The sequence below is a fragment of the Enoplosus armatus genome, chromosome 2, assembly GCF_043641665.1.
Source record: "Enoplosus armatus isolate fEnoArm2 chromosome 2, fEnoArm2.hap1, whole genome shotgun sequence".
Lineage (NCBI taxonomy): Eukaryota > Metazoa > Chordata > Actinopteri > Centrarchiformes > Enoplosidae > Enoplosus > Enoplosus armatus.
In genome coordinates this window covers 8,763,072-8,776,056 of record NC_092181.1, presented here as the reverse complement: position 1 = coordinate 8,776,056, position 12,985 = coordinate 8,763,072, and the positions used below count along the sequence as shown (strand labels likewise).

Sequence of the window (12,985 nt, the reverse complement as noted above, 5' to 3'; positions counted from 1 at the left end):
TGTGTGAGAGAGCTAATGTCCACCTGAGGGTATGATGAAGGTGCAGCCCTGCCGCAGCTCGATCCTCTGGCAGTCGGACACGCGGTCACCCAGGAAAACGTCTCCCTGTTTCCCCGACAGCACCCAGTTCTCATAGAGCTCCAGATTCTGAGGGGTGGGAGGGATCAGCCAGAACACCTGAAAAACGCACAACTGCAATTTAAAAAAAACACACTCCCGTGACACTGAATTCAGAAGTTTTTGGCTAAACGCCTGAATCAGAAACGGATCAGATGAGGCTCCGGCCCCACCTTGCTTCCTCTCAGTATGTGGTACCACACCGACGTCCCCCCAAAGTCAATGTGAAAGTCTGTGTAGCAGCCCTCCACGCTCATCAGACAGTACCTGCAAAGTCACGCAAACATCTACGTTTACATTCAAAATGTCAAGTCAATGAAATCCATTCATAAAAGCAATTAGATAGATAGATTTGAGTCCAGAGAAAAGTGAACTCTGGGCACTTACTTCTGTACTTTGGGGTACTGCATGTCAGTGATGGAGTTGGTTGAGTCTCTCTGCCTCTCTTTCAGGTGACGAGGCCACATGTTGTCCACCCAGTCTATTAAATCTACCTACACATGCACACACAGGAAGAAGCTTACTGTACGATTTCAAAATGCTTCCGTTTGCACGTATAAAATGTATGAATACACACAAACACGAGCCCTTCATGAAGTGTGTGTGTGTGTGTGTGTGTGTGTGTGTGTGTGTGTGTGTGTGTGTGTGTGTGTGTGTGTGTGTACATACGGTGGTGGGTCTCCTGACCAGGTTCTCCAGCTTGGTGTGGCTGAACTCCAGGCTGATGACATTATAGAGCTTCTCTCTCTGACACGGGGGGGTCTCGTAGTAACGCGTCCACTGCGCCATGGACATCTCCGTCCCCTTCTGAGTGCTCACGTCCATCACGTCGATCATACGTCTGCTACCTGAGAGGGAGGGGTTTTTTTGTTTTTTTTGGGCCAATGGTTAGTCACAGCATGCCAAAGGAAGCCCAAAACAGCAGCTGATAGGACAGTTAAAGAGGTCATAGTTTATACACAATATTTTATAGACTAAATTATTCATAATTACGTTTAGTTAAGAGTCTTATTCATTTTGACAGGATGTAATCAGAGACCTGTAGCAGCACCTAACTGACTGAAGGAAGCAGACTTAACGTCCGAAGTCTTACCAACGAACATCTTGACGTCATTGACGCTGAAGTCAGGATCGGGCATCCTACAGAACGACAAGAGGTTACAAGTCGCACAAGTTGGTTTGTGTGTCGAATCGTGTCAGATAGAAGGAGCGAGTTAACAAAAGACTTCACAAAAAGTAGTAAGGCCGATGTGGATGAGGAGAAGAAAGGACGAAGAGAAAAAGAAAAAGAAAAGAGGGTGCCTACTTGAGTCCCAGTCCATCAGGCCTCTCAAAGATGATTGGGTCCCTCAGGCCACCTCTCTGGATGAACTCATATGTCAAGTCTAAGAAATAAAAAACAAAACAAAACACAATGTTCCAAAGTCCGTTCGTCCGTTTTATTCACTCACTCACTGGTGGCTGATTCCAGATTACTGGCTGAAACTGGGGGAAGATAGTCTTAATGTCTACTGTAAGTAGGAGTAAGTGTACTACCCTGTGTAATTGACATAATCCCTTCTAGAGTGGATCTGTATGTGATCATGATGCTGCCTATTTGACAATGAAGGTGAGGATGACCCAGTACTGGGTTAAATGGTAAGCTCGCCTACCTCTTCCCTCCATGCGAACGACCCGCTCAGAGCTGAACCTCTGGCTGTTGACTTTCTCCTCCAGGTCGAACATCCTCCTTCCGTCAATCTCCTCGTCGGAGATGCCGTCGTCATGGTAACGTCGCCGGGTGCCGGCCCGCTGGAGGAGGGAGGGGGGGTGAAGAGAGGTGACAGAGAAAAAGGACAAATGGTGGACAGAAGAGACATATCAAGCCAGGTCCGGACAAAAAAAATCTGTCAATTAATTCAATTAAAAAAAGGCTTTATTGGCAAAAACAATGTTGCCAAAGCATCAAAAATACAACTGTCCAAATTCTTGGAAAGTACAAATGAAACCTATTCCTATTCCCAAAACAACAGATGCGTCTACAAACTACAGTCTGTCTACAGTTTAAAAAACTGGACCAGGTCCGAACCAAACAACCAATCAGGGTTAGCTACCACGTATCTGGCCAATCACAGCGACTCTGCACAAACCAGGGGCTTCTACAGAAGGTCCCACCTTCTTGATTAGATCAGAATCCCTGATTCACCCCAATTGGTTGTTTGATTCAGGCGCACAGACTAAACACACAAAATAGCTTTCAAACACTGGCACTAACTGATGGAGAGAGAATACTGCCTCAGGGTGGGGGGCGGGGAGGGGGTCCCAGGTCATAACAGGTGACACAGGGATAATCCCATGCTGAGCCCCAACCCCCCAACCCCCCCTTTCCTCCATAATCTCTCCCACCTCCTCACTGGTGTCTGCATTCCACCATGCAATAGGCTTATCTGGTGTCCCTTGTGTACTTGCCATCCAGTTTGGATTCATTTCAGTTCCCGACTATCAAGATTAAATGTTGAAATATATTTTTCGGCTGATTGCAGTGGAGCTGACACCTTCACTTGTCCGATGTGCAGCTGCAGTAGTGACAGTGTTCGCTGCAGGTCTGATGATGCCGACCAACACAACAACCCACCTGTTAGTTTAGAAGTGTAGAACTGACATCGCCCCCCTGCAGCAGCCAAGGGACCAGATGAAAAGGACCTCTGTTCACTACATTGAAAACTTTTTGTAGGAGAATTAAATGACCTGCCGATACCCTACACTCAGTCACTTTTTGGGACAATTCCCAAGCGAGCAAAACACCTCAACAATCTAGGCTAATCAAAAGAAGTGTGTTTGAATCGCCAACAGCCTGGACAGTAATTTTGTAGTACGGATTTCATTACCCACAGCTGATTAAAAACTGCCGGCCAAACAGATCCTCTAAGCTGGTGACATGGATTATTGCTGGATAAAAATGAGGAGCCTGAGAGACTTCTTCTCAGAATGTTAAACACCATTTCCAACATACAGACACAGCATTTGTGGAACATAAAAAAACAAAAAAAACAATTGTACAGTGTGTGTCATTTGCAATAACACACTGAGCAATCAATCACCTGTTTTGCTATGTATTACATAATGAGAACCCAGCGGCTTCCTGCACTTCACAATTCCAACAAACCAGATTATGGAAAGACGACATCGCTGAATTAGCAAAACATGTTATAATGGAACAAAACCAAACAGGACAGAGCGTCTGTCGTCCAGTCAGTGTGCAGGCAGTACACAGGTATACACACACACACACTGGAGCTATGGTGACTCCATTTACTATTGATTTGTCAATAGGTGGCTCAACTAACTTCAGAGTTAAACTGGAAGGACAGAATCCGCTGCTTCCCTCTCCTCACGTGACCAGGACCTCAGCCCCCTTCTCCTTCAAGGGGACACGTTGACTGAGGCTTTTTCATTACGCGCCCTCTTCGTAGCCCTGCGCCTCAGTTCGTGGACCTTCTCCGGTCTTTTACACCCAAAGCATGTTTCACTGGATGCGACTGGTTAGCTCCCGCTGTCTCAACCTTCCTCACACTATACCATCCTTTGTCGGTCCAACTCCTCCTCCACTTGCATCCACACTACCCTCATATGGGAAACATCTATAACCCCCACGAGACAGGACTTTCGAGGCCGATACTTATATTGATATTTGAAAGTTTTGAAAGAAATGCAATAATGATATATATGCATTATTATTGCGATACTTTCTGGTCTATGGCGTTTCTGAATTTCAGCTTGTCATTAGTCGGCTGACACACATTACACTTTCCTTCCCATCCTCTTCTCCAGGTTCATCATTAACAGTAAATCACATCACGTCACTTTCACACCTCCTATTTCAAATCCCAACTCTATCTGAACACCACTCCATCTTAAATTTTAAGCTTTGTCCTACTGGGTAGTCACAGTTGTTGTACTATATTTAGTTTCAAACTACAGACACTTCAGAACCATGTCATTGTTTTTATATCTTATCACCTGTAACTTGTCTAAAAGTATTTCTGATTCTGATTCTATAGAAAACACGCCATTAGATTCACACAGCACCCCCTTCTTCTGTATGATATTATCTTGGTCGCCGAGTTAACCGATGAGAGCAGATCCATGTTTAAACTTACCAGCCTTTTGCTGTACCGCGGCTTGGAGTCATCCATTATCACTGGAAAACCAAACGCAGGTATTCAACGACGCAGGGTATCAGAGCCATCAGAAGCCACCGCCAGCTGCAAGTTACAGAAGCGCCACTTGGCTCCACTGGACGGCACACAAACCAACTGGAAGGCGTGTGTTCACAGCGGCAGCTTTGCTTGTCGGCTAACTTGGCTTGAGTTACAAGTGACTGGCTAACTTAAGGGTCTCCTGGCTAGCTAGCCGAGTTATCAATAAGAGATTTGTTGTCTTTGAAGAGCTCCAAAACTCATCTTCGTTGACGTTAATCGCTCCTTGTTTCCTTACGCTCACTGACTTCACACAGGTACGGTTACGTGGATGTGTGAAGCTTAATGTGGAACACGACTCGTTTAAAAAGAGGCTAGTTACAGTACTGGGCTGAATTGAAGTGAGAATGTACATAAGATTCTTATTATCGTAAAATGAAGACTGTCGGAATACTCGAGCTTTGTTTCTTGCCTTCAACATACCAAGTCCTGTCCAGCTAATATGAGCTTTTTGGAAGACGTCCTGCTTATGCCGATAGAGAACTCAACATGAGCTGAAGTCGTATTAATATAACAACATTCTAATACACTGCAAGAATAGGGCGTACGTGGTTGCAGCTGTTCTTATACTATGGTACAAAGTTAATGCGGTCTCCGAACAGCCGCCATTTTCCATCCCATCACAAAACATCACCATATCCCGCCCACAAACGTACATTGGACCAATCACAGAGATAATGGCGAAGCGTTCATTGGACTACAGCAGTGCCATTCAAGTGAAAGATTTGTAAACCGTGATTGGACAAAAATAACCAATAGACATAGAAAGGAGCTGGCAAGCCACCAATGACAGCACAATTCGAAAACGACCTTATGCCTCATTGGTTAATATATCCCAATAACGTCAACTAGTGGACAACACACTATCAGTCAAGAGAAGTAGCCAATCACGCGATGATACAAGGCACTTACCACCGCCCCATTATCCAATATAACTAGTCATCACCCATACATAACACGAATTACCTCAAAAATAACGCGTTTTACAATGCTTACCCCCATATTGACACAGCTCCGTCCACGTACAAACGCAGTCAGTAATCCGAGACGTGTGACGTCTTCCGTGTCCTGTGTTTTCACTCCCGAAGGCTCGCATCTGAGGGACACGTTTTTGTAGCCTCCACCTCAACGAGGAAGTGCTTGCAGGTCCATAAATGGAAGTGCACTTTGGGCCAACAATTGCCGATTGGCTGGAAAACGTTGCATGGCTCTTGTGATTGGTGGCAGCGACTTGTCTTTCAAACCACGCACAGCTAGGATACGGCGAGCGAGAGGGTCGTGCCAAGCTGTGACGCGCACCACGAACGAAACAAAATGTAAATAAGCACAATAAATAACAGTTTCATTTTATTTTCTTCAACAGGGGGATAAAACTACAAAATACGTCTTTGTTTTACAACAGAATAACGTCCCTTTTAAATTGCTACAAAATAACAGACCTTAAATAATGTAAGCAGGAAAGTAAAGACATAAAATCACACTACATGTTATCAGAGAGTCACACAAGCTAATAATAATAATAATAATAAAGATGAACAGATAGACCAATGCTGACTGAGCCATGGTTGACCATTATAATCTTGCCTAATTTCCAACCTGCCATCTTGAATCCACGCTTCTTTTCTTTTTTTATTTGCCATTATTACAAGATTGAACCATTAAGGTTATCACCATTATGTTAAGTTTACGTTTAGCCTCCTGCTGTCATGTCAGGACACCCACGAGCAGATGACCCTGCCTTCAAGTCAAAAAAAAACCCATATGCGCAGGAAAAAATGAACAAACCGGATTAGAAGTGGAAAGTCCCAGTTGCCCTGTTGTCATGTTATCTCAGTGTCCATTACATTTTAGATTGCTGCTTGATTCCTAAAGAAAAGAGTCTGGCCTCAATTTGTTATTATTTCCAGTCTGGTTGTTTAAAGCTTCAGATGTCTGAGGGAGCTTCCAAGGTTTAGTCTCAAGAAGGTTAAAATTGCAGAATATCAAATCCGAATATGGACTAAGAGTAGGCTGAGCGTGGGCCTAACCATGGCATGAAACAAGAACAACCCCTTTGGAACGACAGCTGTAGTCCTTAAAAAAAAAAAAGGAGAAGAAGAAGAAGGGGGAAAAACACGCACACACATATTAAAAATGAAAGCAATCTTTGTAATAAATACACAAACAACAAAGACCTGAAGCAGTAAAGCACCCCCAAGGCAGTGTCAGTGTAATCCAATAAAATATTAACTTCCATTTCTAACCTAACACCTTCAGAACTGACATCTATTCTCAGGTCACACAGCGTCTACTATCAGCTCATCTTTTAATCGACTCAGAACTCCAATACGTTTGAGGAAAGTCGCATTCTTCATCCATTAAATTGGAAAAAAAAAAAAAATGATTTGAACAAAGGCCCACTATGGAGTCATAGCAGGTGCTTATCCACAACATGATATGAATTGTGCCACTAGATGCAGTCGATAGCATAAGTATTGGCACAGTAGCAAAAGAAAAACAACAGGACAAATGTACAAAAGCATAACAACAGCTGTCTCAATACTTAGGATACTGACTTCATAGATGTGTATCATGATGACGGGCGGTGTGATATGGTCATGTGCAGCCGCGCCACAGAGAGGTCTGTCCCGGGGTCAGTTCACTTTCACTCCACTCAAATGTCAGACGACCGCCGCTGCGCACCCCTACTTTATTCATAAATCATTTCTCAGTCATTTCTTGGACGCAACGACGTTCCCTTTTCGCTGTTTGTCAGTGTATTTGCGAAAGGCAGGTCCGGACAACTCAGCCGGGTCCTTTTACTTCTGTGAACTCTCTGGGATAGCAATAAAACTCTCAAAGCTCACTTAAGAAATTCCTGCAGGTTTGACATCTATTTGTTTCATAGCCTGTGTTTAAAACGTGGGACAGGCTAGGCTCCAGATTGGCGTGACATTTGCTGTGGTCATTCTTGGCCCCTGCGGACAAAGGCTTAGCGCTAGTGCCGCTGTCTGGTCGACCTTTCCGCTCTGCAGATTTAGCTTAAAAACATCTCAAATCAAACGCTCCTAGAAAGTCCTACACGTTGACACCAGCATTAATCGACAAATACTGCATCTAATGCCGTACGACAGTGATTACACTGAGGTCGGAGCCAAAGATGGAAGAAGTGCATGACCGCTCACTGTGTATGGGACATTTTCTTTGACCTTCATGCTGACAGTTTGTTCATCAGGTTACAGCTATACAATCTAATGCAATCCAATAGAGCAGCTCTACAATACATTCTCACATCCATGAAGCCTGTAATGTTCAGGTTGTGTGAGGTCTGCTGGTCAACTATGGGCATTCTTTTTGGTCTTTTTTGGTTGAAACCCTAACGCCACATGGCTCCCCGTGAGCCCTGCAGCTGCCCATGAATGCTGACGTTGCCCTTGGAGTCGCGCTAAGATTTCTTCTCAGACCTTCCAGGACTGGAGGGTGGACATTCTTCAAAGCTCCGTTAGGGTAGAACTTGAATTACGCTGAATTTAAACGTGGATCACCCTGAAAAGTTAAGAGAGTTTTCATAACGTATTCAGAAATAACTGAGAATAGTTGCAGCCTCTATTCCGTCTCGACGAGTTGGAGTGACAGTAAACTGAGCCCAGGCACTATTTTGTGACCAATCTGAGAGCTGTGTGGACTCAGCTGGCGGGCGGGCGGCCTCATTCGGGCTTTTCTATTTAATGAAGCTGTAGACAAATGACCCGAGTATCAAGGCCAAAATCACGCAGCAGCAGAAGATCATCATTTGTTTCTGGAGAACAAAGGAGGGGGGGTGCAGACAAACAGGAAGGAAGGTCAGACTTTAGAGTTAAAAATCGCTCCAGACAAATCCATGACTGAGCACAGCCAAGACCAAGACCAAGCCCATGTTGTTCAAGACCAGGTGGTCTCCCTCCCCCCGTTTTCTTCTAGAATATCAAATATAACATTTCTGATGGTAATATCGTATATCCACAAAGTTGAGGCACGGCTCCGAGGTGTGTCTGTGAAACCAGGAGACTTGTTTACTGCGTTTACTCACTGGTCTGCTCCTCATACATGGGAAGATGTGGACCTCAAAACAAAACATCTAACTGGACGAAGTGAGAATGTAAGTGGGTCCAAAACAAGTATGTGACACCAAGCCAAAGTGGCCTCATACACATGCTACTAACATATCAAAGGTGAATGCAGCTCCTGGCTTGATCATGGCCGTGTGGTTGTCGTTGTTTGGTTAAACGAAAGACAAACAAATCAATGCAGTTATGTCAGGTATGAAAAGAGCGATCAGAGGAAGCCAAAGACTACGGGAACGTTACATCCGTGTTACCGCCGAAGCAGGCTCAACTCACCCTGCGTGCCTCCTGCTGGAATTTGGCTGCCTTCTTGGTGTCGGCCACCGCCCTCTCCACGAAGCCCACTGACTGGTCCATGTTGCTCTCAATTCTGTCAATCATGCCGCCCTGGAGGAGGACAGGACAAGATGGAGTCATGCGAGGGAAGAGAACTCATAAAGCACATGTTTTGCTACGTTGACCTAATGCACTCCAGCCACAAGTTGCTTTGTCCTTTAACTTCCTGTGTTCACGGGAAGTGCGTATGTGTCGTGTTGGTGGACTTCTGCTGCTTGCGATCACCTTTACCGGCATTTTGTCAAACAATGTAATCGGTAATAATAATAATAATAAAAGTACAGCGTGAAGGGCTGACAGATATGGAAGAGAAGGAGAGACTTTCTTCTACAGCAGTCTGAGAAAAACCTCCTGCACAGCTCTGGGATCAGACCATACGGCTACAGTACAGGTGTGAAACAATGCACCAGATGTTGTATAATGTTAACACAGCCCTATCATTAATGTTTCATCTATTATAGTGAGAGAGTTGCCTGTTCAAATGATAGTCTCCGTTTCAAAACTGTGTTTGAATCTCCGCGTGTGTGTGTGTGCGCGCGCGCACCTGGTTCTCGACCAGCATGGCGATGTCGACAAACATGTCGTGGAGCTCTTTGATGCTGCTTTCCAGCCGCATGATGTCTTTGTGACGAGCCTCAATCTCATTCAGGGCCTGCTGGTTGATCTTGGAGTCCATGATCTGCGAATGCGTAAAAAAAAAAGATCATCAAAAGGTCAAAGGTCGGGGAGCAAGTGGCGATCGAACAAATCGGCCTATTAGTTTCTTTTCTTAACTCATCGTTTTGGTCTATGAATTGTCAGGAAATAGTGAGAAATGTCCATCGCAGCTCCTGAGAGTCAGGCTGTCCAGTTTACTGTCATGTCCGACAAGGAACAGAAAGAACCTTTGAGGAGCTGTAACCGTTAAATGGCGGTATCTGTCTTGAAAGTGACATAAAACGATGAATTGGTCATTAAATTGCTGCCCCCCCCCGCATGTGCTTACCCCGGCGGTGAAGACAGCCGAGTTGCCTCCCTCCAGCATCTCCTCCAGTTCGTCGTCAGTCGTCGCTTTCCCCGCTGCGGCGAACACAAGTGTTAGATACCAGAAGTTAAAGGCCCCCCCGTGGAGCACTTGCGATGAGCGTGCACACCATGTGCACAGGGGGTGATACATAGAATCTGTGTCCTGATGCTTACTTTGATCAGCAGACCCATAATGCTGCCCAAGTGCTATGTTGTGGCCACAATGAGATTTGGTTATAGCGGCCATATCTCAGTGTGCTTCAGCCTCACTTGAGTCTCTCGACGATCCATCAAAAAGTGTGTTTATCACTTGAAAAGTCACATTATGTTCTAACCCGACCATTAACAGGTCCGAATGGGCTTCATCATACCTGACAACTACATGCTGTGACCAAACTATGAGCTGTGCAGAGCCTGTTAGCGGCAGTCACTGTCAGTTTTAACAAAATGCAACGGTGCTAACATGGCACAAGATGAAACCATGTTAGAGATCCACATATTCACATCAAGGTGATGATCAGCTGGAACTCACTGATCTCCAGCTGCCGGGCGATTCGTCCTTTGCTCTTATCTCTGAAGTCAACTTGAGCCTCGTTGTACTTCGTCATCACCTCAACGAACTTCTTGGCCAGGATAGCGTGCTGTGGAGGGGGGGGGGGGGGGGGGGTGGAAATGCAGAAAAAAGTAGTTGTTGCAGGTGTTTCTCGGCCTTCTACGAGTGGGAGGAAGATTGAGAAGGTCCTCCTCCTCAAGAAATGTCAGAAAGCGTGACCCCTTCACTGTACTACCTCACTTCATGTTGTTTGCTTTGAATATTGTCTGACCTGCGATTTGCGTATCCTGAGGTCGGCGGAGGCCCTCTCGTCTGTGTTGGACTCAAGCAGGCGCTCGATGCCTGATGCGCGCACGCACGCACACACACACACACACACACACACACAAACACACACAGACAAAAGAGTACAAAAGAGATTGTCCACAGATAGTGAAAATGAGATGGCTTCAAATTAATTTCCAAGAATTACACAGAGCTGTGCACATGTAAACACAATGTGAGACATTATAATTATAGTAAATAAATAATTATAATAAAGCTACAGTAGGCAATATTATTGAATTATAATTTGGGTTGAAATAACTAATTTTGTCCATTGCATGTCACTAACAATATCTCATTGCAGGGCTCCTTTGTATTTAGTCTAAAACACTGGACCAGGTCTGAATCAAACGACCAATCAGGGTTTAACTAGCACGTAACTGGCCAATCACATCGACTCTGCACAAGCAAAGGGCGTTCCACCCTCTGGATCGGAGTTTGAATCAGAACGGTTGGAAGAGAGGAATCAAAACACAGAACCCCTGATTACCCCGATCGGTTGTTTGATTCAGACCTGGTCCAGTTTTTTTTTATTCAGACTAAATACAAAAGGGGGCGGGTGCTCACAGACACACATTGGGCAAAAGCAAACAAACAAAACATGAGCCTTAAAAAGGGAAGTAAAAAGAAGCAGTACTGACTCTTAAGTTTGTTTCTCGCGTTGTTGGCCGCCTTCTTGATCTCATTGGTGAGGGCTTCGACGTCATCTTGTGTTTCTGAAAGAGAGAGAGAGAGATTATAAACAGTGAGAAGCAATTGGAAGTAAAAGACTAATAGGAATATTGAATATGTCTGTGTGTGTGTGTGTGTGTGTGTGTGTCAGAGACAGTTACTCTGGTCGGATGTGGGAGCCGACAAAATAGTGGAGTAGAGCTTTTTGATTTCCTTGACACTCTCATCGATCTTGTCGATGCTGTTGCGGATATCTTCGGCCTGAAAGACACACACACACACAGATGAATGAGCAATAAATGCATTCTCTTTTGTACATGTGAGAAATAGACAAATACCTGAGCAAAGAAGTCATCCATAAAAGCCTCGTTCTCCACGGGAACCTGAACGTCATCGCCTCCGGCATCACTCTGCTGTTACTCACACACACATGCACACACACACACACACACACAAATTCAAAAGGGGGTCAGTGCTGAACCTGCGGATGAACTGAACAAGCCAGAATAACGAAACGGCTTTTTAATACACTCCAGCACTTCCAATATATTTAAAATATAGGCAAAAGACATTTTATTTATTCCGATTTCACAGAATAAATTTCAAAACACGCTCTTGTTTGTGTCACATCTGTTCCTTCATATGTTGAAAATATTACTTTCACAAATGCAGCTTTCAATGTCCGTGTTTGGTGATATAATTGTGGATGGTAGCAAGCTGATCTTTGCAAACATTCAGCGGTGCCTCCACACATTAGGACACAGTAGCCTGCTGGCAGTGAATTCATATTGCAGGCTAGTGGCAAGTCCATGAGGGCCTGTGCTAGCAACAGGGCTCCACGGGGTAAATGTGGCACATAACTCAACTAACAAAACCCTGCCTACCTCCTTCAGCTGCGCCAGTCGGTCCTTCATCTTCAGAAGTTTGTGGTTCAAATTAAAAAATTAAAAAAAGAATAAATAAATCGATAGATAGATAGATAGATAGATAGATAGATAGATAGATAGATAGATAGATAGATAAAAAGAAAAAGACAACCTCACAGGTCTCGGACAACAGTGCTCTCTCTAGCCTACAGAGGCTATTAAGATGGCCTCCAAATTAGCCCAGTGGGAATGATTAGCTCCTCCAATTAATCCAGGAGATTTGACCGGGAGAGGGTTTTTTCCGAGCCGGAGAAGGAGCCGCAGACGTAGAAGGCCAGTTAAGAGTAAGAATGAATCCGAACTGCGAGGTGACACGAGGAGGAGGTCTTGGTTTGTTTCCAGTGGTCCTCTCTGAGGCAATATTTGTGGTCAACCTAGCCTGAGGTCCCGCTAAGCCTCTCTCCTCTAAGAACGGATTAGGACAACAGTGTCCAGGAGGATAAACCCCACCCCTCTCACGTCCAGCGTAAAACACTGCACATGGCCTTTAGCTTTTACTACTGGTGTATAGCATGATACAGTGATATACACATAGCATAGCTGACTTGCCAGAACATGGCCACTTAATAAACTACCTTTGTTTTACAGATGTACGTATGCATATGAAACAACTTGTGATGGACTAGAACAAATGAGAGGCCGGGGTCAAGATATGAATTAAAAACTATGAAATCAAGATTACCTGGAGCCTGTCTGGCAAAGCAGAACTGATTATTCAGCTGGATAACAGCG

At 44.7% G+C, this 12,985-nt stretch overlaps 2 protein-coding genes across 2 annotated transcripts in view; both read right to left on the bottom strand.

Moving 5' to 3' along the window:
- kdm2aa (lysine (K)-specific demethylase 2Aa) overlaps positions 1-4,392 on the bottom strand; it is a 12,494-nt gene extending 8,102 nt beyond the window's left edge. Inside the window, exons 1-8 of the mRNA XM_070913659.1 lie at positions 4,257-4,392; positions 1,770-1,908; positions 1,424-1,502; positions 1,211-1,257; positions 787-965; positions 505-611; positions 291-384; positions 24-177 (exon numbers count right to left, since the gene is read on the bottom strand). Of these exons, the coding sequence (XP_070769760.1) occupies positions 24-177; positions 291-384; positions 505-611; positions 787-965; positions 1,211-1,257; positions 1,424-1,502; positions 1,770-1,908; positions 4,257-4,292 (835 nt within the window). The 5' untranslated portion in view covers positions 4,293-4,392. The remainder of the gene's footprint in view (positions 1-23; positions 178-290; positions 385-504; positions 612-786; positions 966-1,210; positions 1,258-1,423; positions 1,503-1,769; positions 1,909-4,256) is intronic.
- Positions 4,393-8,055: 3,663 nt separating this feature from the next.
- Positions 8,056-12,241, bottom strand: stx3a (syntaxin 3a). The gene is made up of 10 exons (XM_070913649.1): positions 12,212-12,241; positions 11,666-11,740; positions 11,489-11,588; positions 11,297-11,371; positions 10,603-10,673; positions 10,311-10,419; positions 9,759-9,832; positions 9,318-9,452; positions 8,714-8,824; positions 8,056-8,133 (listed from the first exon to the last, which is right to left on the bottom strand). The coding sequence occupies exons 1-10, from the start codon at positions 12,239-12,241 to the stop codon at positions 8,056-8,058; spliced, it is 858 nt and encodes a 285-aa protein (XP_070769750.1).
- Positions 12,242-12,985: the final 744 nt, after the last annotated feature.

Excerpts from the sequence above, each read along its gene's own strand:
- stx3a (XM_070913649.1), bottom strand. The coding sequence starts at position 12,241 with ATGAAGGACCGACTGGCGCAGCTGAAGGAG. Across the intron at positions 9,833-10,310 it reads CGCCCGGCAGCTGGAGATCA|CGGGGAAAGCGACGACTGAC; the intron begins GTGAGTTCCAGC and ends TGTTCGCCGCAG. Across the intron at positions 9,453-9,758 it reads CGGCTGTCTTCACCGCCGGG|ATCATGGACTCCAAGATCAA; the intron begins GTAAGCACATGC and ends ACGCATTCGCAG.